Source organism: Centroberyx gerrardi, chromosome 24, assembly GCF_048128805.1.
Source record: "Centroberyx gerrardi isolate f3 chromosome 24, fCenGer3.hap1.cur.20231027, whole genome shotgun sequence".
Lineage (NCBI taxonomy): Eukaryota > Metazoa > Chordata > Actinopteri > Beryciformes > Berycidae > Centroberyx > Centroberyx gerrardi.
The window spans coordinates 8,393,596-8,401,445 of record NC_136020.1 but is presented as its reverse complement, the minus strand read 5'-3'; the positions used below and the strand labels follow the sequence as shown (position 1 = coordinate 8,401,445).

General features: G+C 40.2%; 1 protein-coding gene across 1 annotated transcript; it reads left to right on the top strand.

The window, feature by feature from the left end:
* Positions 1 to 1,743: 1,743 nt before the first annotated feature.
* Positions 1,744 to 7,539, top strand: LOC139916671 (endoplasmic reticulum-Golgi intermediate compartment protein 2-like). Its single transcript, XM_071905633.2, has 14 exons — positions 1,744 to 1,875; positions 2,487 to 2,620; positions 2,709 to 2,817; positions 2,948 to 2,994; positions 3,117 to 3,184; positions 3,382 to 3,422; positions 3,706 to 3,807; positions 3,905 to 4,000; positions 4,202 to 4,257; positions 4,970 to 5,068; positions 5,482 to 5,579; positions 5,986 to 6,148; positions 6,584 to 6,663; positions 6,849 to 7,539. Exons 1-14 carry the CDS (start codon positions 1,745 to 1,747, stop codon positions 6,918 to 6,920), a joined length of 1,296 nt encoding a protein of 431 aa, XP_071761734.2. The 5' UTR covers position 1,744; the 3' UTR covers positions 6,921 to 7,539.
* Positions 7,540 to 7,850: the final 311 nt, after the last annotated feature.

Here is a 7,850-nt window from a genome sequence, read left to right as displayed (position 1 = left end):
CTGTGAGCTGACAGCACCCATCCCCCCACACGCCCATCTGTGCTGCTCTGCATAGGCAAGCAGGCTTGCTGCATGCAGGGACTCAGTAGCACTCACCGCACAGGAGACGCATGTGATTCAATTGGTTAATCTGCAGATCTCTGAATTGTTTTGTTGTTCTTGTGCATGCTCAACTGCAGTGAGAGGAAAACATATTCTTTGCACACTGATTATAGTGGTCTGCACTATAGGGTTGTAGCAGATCATTATCATCTCTTCACGTTAGGTTGTCTCTATTTTCAGTCCGGTCTGAGCAGTATAGAACTTTATTTATGGTGTGCAGGGAAGGAAAGATCCACCACAAGAAAAAAAGCATTGCATGCCTGTAAATACCCCTCCTTGAAGTTAATTATCCCTTGTAAGTGGATGTCAGTGCTCCTTATTATGGGTTAGTGTCACTGTTGATGGATGGTCATAAACAACTTCTCTACTTCTTACATGAATCCCATAGTCCTAAAACACATGATCAATGACCTTAGACTTGACAGGTTTAATTAATCTGAACGTGTTCAACATCAATTACAATATCAAATAATGAATGTATTAGTATTTTAAAAAAGTATTAATACCGGTAGTAAATATTATTACATTTTTGGGGCTGGTTTATGGAGTAGTTAATGTTGCTATATGTATTGACCTGCAAAAAACAAAGTTTACCATCACAGATGCAGCACAGTTACAGACATTGGAAAGGAAGAACATGTTAGCGAGTTTAAAAAGTGTATGAAGTATGAATGGAATTTATTAAAGGTGTATTAACATGCAAGGAGTAAGTGTATCTCCATAGTTTGCTATGGGTTTTATTGTGCAGGTAATAACCTACAGAAAAAAAATAAAATCTTCTTCTGCAGCATTATCCATTACCTTTAGTCATCTGTTAAAGGTGAAATGGAAATCCTAGCCTTAAAATTGGCTGACTGCAATACATAAACTGTAGGTTGAGAGTTGACTATGCAAACAATCCAGTGCAAGTCCAGAAGCATGACAGTTGTTTGAGTGTTGCTAAATAGCATGAAGGTGCATGTAACTGTGAGTATTTTAACATATGATATTTCTGATGTAAAGCATGACAGAATAGGAAGCAAACCCAGGGAGAAAGAACCACTGCAAGGAGGGCAAACAGCCAGTCTAGCATTACTTTTTGGTGCAAGAGCTTATACATTTCCAAATAACCCTTTAACACACATCTAATTATTGATATACCAGTCTGAGTGTTAAATGATTGGAATCAGTACACTGAAGTTTATAGTTTGTGTCCATGCTACCAGATTATTATTATTATAACACATCAAAACTCAGCAGACAATCCCAACTCTGTTTTCACTCTCCAACCAGTACCTTTGCTGCAGCATTGCACTTTGTCAATAACCTTCCCCAAGAAAAAATGCAAAAACAATAATTAGTCTTTCTAAAGCCCGGAAAGAATATCCAGCTTAATGCTATAAGCAACCAAACAGACTATTCAATTCTATTCTATTCTATTCAATTCTATTCTATTCTATTCTATTCTATTCCTTTTATCAAAGTACCTGCTTTCAGTGGTTCTGACAAAGGGCAACATTTTTGTGTTAAAGCGCCACCTGGTGAGTGAATGCTGAATGGCAACACTGTTCACTGCGCATTCACAGGTGCGGAGCGCGCACGCTGCACGCTAAGTGACGTCACGATTTACCCAAACAAGGAAACGAGACAGCGTTTAGTTTGCATGGTTTACTGGTCTACAGCCGCATATCATACAGTAACAAATTATTCAATATGTCTGTTTTTATGTCTGGCAGAGCTGCTATTAATACTTGAATATGGACACCATGATTCACCTTCTGGACGAGAACAGAGGTGGGAGATAAGGAGTGATATTATGAAAGAGCATTGATATGTGTGTTCCTGTTAACGTTAGCTAGGCGGATAGCTGTCAGTAGTACCGTTATGAAAAATCACTATAATATTCTTATAGGAAATTATAGTATGACTGTGGTACTCAATATTATCTTTATAGTAACCTATACATGTTTTGTTTTTTTAATATCTCCTATCGTCCTACTGTAATGTAATATAGTGTTCATTCATATCGGGACTTGGTGTGTCTGTGGTAGTTAATAGTGAGTTTATAGTGAACCTATTGTACTTAATGCTATTTTTATCTCTTATGATATCACTGTAATATTCCTATAGTAAACTGTAGGGACGTTACTGTGTCACTGAATATTTGTATAGTATCCTTCTAAAATGAATTATAGGATTCTATAGTTCTTTTTTTTGTTTAGGTGTGTTAATATTTTGATTTACTTACACACTTAGCTTATTGTGCTAGTTGTGCTCTTACCATTTGTTTGGCCCACAGTGTAATCGTCATCAAAGTCTGTTTGCCCATAAACCCATTGAAGCTAAAGACTGTAGACCGGTGCTGAATCTAATACTGATGTGCTGTTCCACATTCTGTGATGCAGGAGGTGGAGAGCTGCCATGAACCTGAAGATGAGGCGTCTGTCCAAGAAGAAAGCCCTGGGCCTGGTGAAGGAACTGGACGCCTTCCCCAAGGTCCCAGACAGCTATGTAGAGACCTCAGCCACAGGAGGGACAGGTAAAAAAAAAAAAAATCATTCCCATGGCAATATATCATACCATGTAGAACAATAACCTACCTGTTTATTCCTCTGTCTCCTCCACAGTGTCACTGATAGCCTTTAGTGCCATGGCCCTTCTGGCTATTTTAGAGTTCTTTGTTTATCGGGACACTTGGATGAAGTATGAATATGAAGTGGACAAGGATTTCTCCAGGTAAGCTTATGTTCAAAGAATGAATGAATTGTGTGACTTTCTGTTGATCTGTACATTGTATGCTTAGAGCTATATGGTAGATTACGATTGCAGAACCGGACATAACTCTCACTTTTTTTTATTTTTACAGCAAATTGAGAATAAACATTGACATCACAGTTGCCATGAAATGCCAGCGTAAGTGTCCAACCTTTGTCATTCAAATATGGACACTATTCATTGAAGTGCAGCCCAAATGTATGTATGTATGAGTGTAGAATAATATACTGATGACATGAATTAATTGTCTGTGGTTGCAGATGTTGGAGCAGACATTCTGGACCTGGCCGAGACCATGATCACATCCAATGGCCTTCAGTATGAGCCTGTGAGTGAAGCTTGTCCTTAAAATTAGGGTCTTCTAGTCACCTTTTTTAACTGCTAATTAGTGGAATGTAGCACGAACAAAGGAGGAACAGCTGAGGAATTAGACAAGCATTTTGTTGCAGCCGATATTATCATTTGGGGCATCCAAAAAGATTCAGATGTCACAACTGCATCTCTTTTCTTTGTATCTTGGGTCAGGTCGTCTTTGAACTGTCCCCGCAACAGAGACTGTGGCACAGGTAAGCTTTTATCATATTACTCCGGGAGATAAAAATATTTCTGTATTGACTTTTTCTTGCTATAAACAGAAAGCTCTTTAGACTGTAAAACAAGGTAGAGCCACTGGAATGGGGAAATGCAGTTTTTAGTCCATCCAGATTCTTAAGTAGTTTCTGAAGCACTTAGGACTTGGCAGCGGTCAGGGAATCTTGCGTAACCGCATTCCAGATGTAGTTTCTGTGTACAACTGTGGCTTTGAGTCTGACAGCGCTGGAGTTTCTGAACCTGTTACTTGTTGTGCAGGACGCTGCTTCTCATACAGAACAGGCTGAGAGAGGAACATGCCCTCCAGGAGGTCCTCTACAAAACTGTCCTGAAGGGAGTGCCTACTGCCCTGCCGCCACGGTCAGTTGTCCAAATAAACGATTCATAATGACAGCTGTGGATAATATGTAAAGATGTACAGCTAGTGAACTGTGTGTGTGTGTGTGTGTGTGTGCAGGGAGGATGCCTCTCTGGATCCCCACAGTGCTTGCAGGATACATGGGCATGTCTACGTCAACAAGGTGGCAGGAAACTTCCACATCACCGTGGGAAAGTAAGACACCGTTTGATTTGTCAACATGGCACTGTCAGCTAGCTAGAGGTTCATCAGATCCACATAAAGAATGTGCAAGGTTTATGCCATGGGACTGCAGTAGTCCATGTGTAGAATTTGTGTAAATATAAAAAATCGACATAACTAGACTGCCGTATCGTTGACATCAGTCCTCTAATTCTGACATTTTGTGTTTTTCAGGCCTATTCATCATCCGCGGGGCCATGCGCACATTGCAGCTTTTGTAAGCCATGAAAGTATGTCCATTTTCTTAATTAAATAATAATAATACTGCTTTTATAACCACACTTGCATTATTTTTTCTTCAGTTTGTTTTATATGCTGCAATATACTCATTATAAATAGGCAAAATTAACTTGTCTCTCCTGCCAGGGGGACTGGTAAATAAATAAAAAAAAGACTCCACAAGAATGTTTTTAGCAGCCAAAGTAGTATTTTTTAAAACTACTCTTTTAGAGCATTTCATGTACAGGATATGGAAGGTGTGAGATGACCTCTGACCTCCCTATAGAGGGGGCAAGTGAAAAAGAGTGTCTCCCTACAGGGATCAATAAAGTATGGCACACAGCAACAGAATTTTCACAGGAAAACTAGTAGGACTGTTACTGTGAAACATTTTATGCTTACATTTAAGGACGGATAGTTAGAACAGAGCTGTGTCAGTTTCCTCTGATCACATCACAAGGCCCAGCTTGTGTCCTGATGCTCCTCAGCTGCAGAAGGTCAAATGTTAACTGGTATAAAAGACAGTTTCCCTCCTCAGCAATGGTCAAAATTGGTCTGATTGATCAGTAGATATCCTGTGAGAAACCAATGTGTTTTTCAAATTGATCTACTGCAAACACCACTTGATTCGGGCCTGGTTTTTTCCACTTCCACGTAGAGGGCTTTCAGTGAGCCTCCACTGCCTTGATTGAATCTGAGCTGGCTCTCATCGTTGCATTACAGCGTACAACTTCTCCCATCGAATAGACCATTTGTCTTTCGGGGAGGAGATACCAGGCATCATCAATCCTCTGGACGGCACCGAGAAGATCACCAATAACAGTAAGTTACTGCTCCTCCCACAGATGCCAGAGAAAAACATATGATGGATTGGTTTCCTACCAAAGAGCATTTAGGCAGAAATTACCGCAAGATTATTGAGGTTTTGAGTCTTTTTTTCTTTTCGCAGAAATGACCTTAAAACTTTCCTTAGCTGCTCTTTGATGTTGCTGGTTTGATGTATTGGGTAATGGATACATCAGCTAATTAGGCATTAGGGTAAATAATTTCCCTTTACTCAAAGCACTGTAAAAGGCTGGATGGAGCTAAGTTTTATTGTGGAGGCAACATTTGTGACAGATGTTTTATTTAGAATTTCTTCAGCTGCAGTTTACATCAATATTTATTCATAAAAACTGAAATATTCACATGTTTTCTTCACATAACAGTCCTTGCTGTGTGTGTTGCCATTCCAGACAACCAGATGTTCCAGTACTTCATCACAGTGGTGCCCACCAGGCTGCACACATACAAGATATCTGCAGACACACACCAGTTTGCTGTGACTGAGCGGGTGAGTGTGCACACTGGCTGTCCAGATCTGAGCACATGCTGACACACGAGCCTGGGAGGAAGAGAGAGGGGCTGAGAGAGAGGTTTTTGATGTTCTGTAATGAAACGGAGGAAAAAGTAACTAAAAACACTGTAAAACTTCACCCAATCCCCCACACACACACTTTCACACACACCAGCAACAACAGCAGAACTGAATAAACCAAAAATCCCTCACATAATTGCTAATCCAATACAGCCCGACTCTCTTTTCCCACCGTACATATTGCGTTTTGCATCTCCCAAACATTAATAATGTTGACAATATAATTTCTTAAAGACAAATCCATACTGAATGGAGAATGAGAGAGAAGTAGAGAGGCTGACTGAAAGACAAAAACCTAACCACCGTCCTGTCTGCTCCTCAGGAGCGGGTGATAAACCACGCAGCGGGCAGCCACGGCGTCTCCGGCATCTTCGTCAAGTATGACACCAGCTCTCTGATGGTGACGGTCAGGGAGCAGCATATGCCGCTGTGGCAGTTCCTGGTGCGGCTGTGCGGCATTATCGGGGGCATTTTCTCCACGACAGGCAAGTCTGCTTTCAAATCACACCTTACTTCGTTTTGACTCTCAAAAGGTGTTTTTTCATTAAACAAGTGAAAATGAACTGCCAATGGGGTGAGATAATTTTGCTTGTTTGCAACTTATTTCAAGGTTTGTGTCATTTTCTTGATAATAGTGGCGTGATATATCATGTTCTGCCTTCTTTCAAGACACTCGTTTCCGGAAACGAGTGAAACTGCACTGGAAACAAGCGGAATCTCACCTCATTGGCATAAGCTTTACTTCGTTTTTCAGATTGAATATGAGACCAAACGATTTAAGATTCAGCATTTTTTGCAGTGTGCTTTGCCATATCAGAATGCACCCAATTTATCAAATTAATAATTTACACAAGAGAAAGGTGTCCTGGATTAAAATTCATCCAATCCATCCGTCCCTGTTGTTTCCCCTCTCTCCCAAGGCATGCTCCATGGCTTTGTTGGCTTCTGTTTTGATGTCGTCTGCTGTCGCTTCAAGCTGGGAGCCTACAGGCCCAGAGAGGTGAGTCCTGACCGGTGTCCACAACACACGCTCCCATCCTGCACAGTAATCAGGCTATCTGCATTACTGTGAGCAATATTTCTGCTAAACATCAGAATAAATGATGTCACAGAGTGTATTAAAGCATGCTAACCTGTACCACGATTAAATTAACAGTGGTATTACTGAACTATCTCTGTTTCCAGGCTGTGCAGCCACACAACCAGATGAACAATCACCAAACCCCTCTGCTGGCTGACGACGCCCCTCAGGAGTAGCTGGACCTTGTTCCATCACTCTGCGCATTCTGGCTTCTCCATAGTTTTATGTTGAGGAGGTGACCTGTTAAACCATATGAATGAATGACTAATGACTGACTGAATGAATGAATGAATACTGAGTTTCACTGCTTTGTCATTCCAGTGGGAATTCCATGTTATTTATTATTCTTCCATTTTCAGAAGTGTTGTGAACTGTTTTGCTAAATGCCAACTCTACTACATGTCATGTAATGTGTTTTTTTTTCTACTGCAAAGTAAAAGTAAAGCTGACTTACAATATATTGCAACATGTTAAAGATTGTTTTATGGTTTGTACACTGTACCATTCACTTGATTAATAGTGGACTTCACATCTGTTCATATCTGGTGCTGTAGAGATAGAGACATTATTGTATATTTCACTACAGACTTTTGGATAATAATAATGCATCATGCGTGCCCTATTACTGCAGTCATACATGCGTTTTTTTTTGTACATTATTTCCTTTGGATGCCATGTGATGGTGTGTGTGTCTTTGGAAATATCTCAGGCTTTCTGTTCCATTTGCTGTAGCAACAGATGATGGTGAACGTTTGGTTATCGTTTGATTCCAGATCTATTAAAGTTTAAATACCCATAAATGTGAGAAGCCAGTAGGAGTACCATTTTGTTTCAAAGCATGTACTAGTTTGAGTAGACAATGAAGTCACAAGAGCATATGAATGGCCTTCAGGAAGAAAAACAAAATGATGCTTGATTAGTCAATCTTGTAAATTCAAAGCGTGCAATGGATCAAAAGTCAAATTTGAACCGGATCTCAGCCAATATAAAACTGGCTATATGGCTGGGTTTATACAGTCATGTGTCTACAGATACATACTGTATATTTTATATTTAGGCTTTTTGATTTAGTGGCATTCACTTTCAGCAAGTCTCTGTCTGGATGT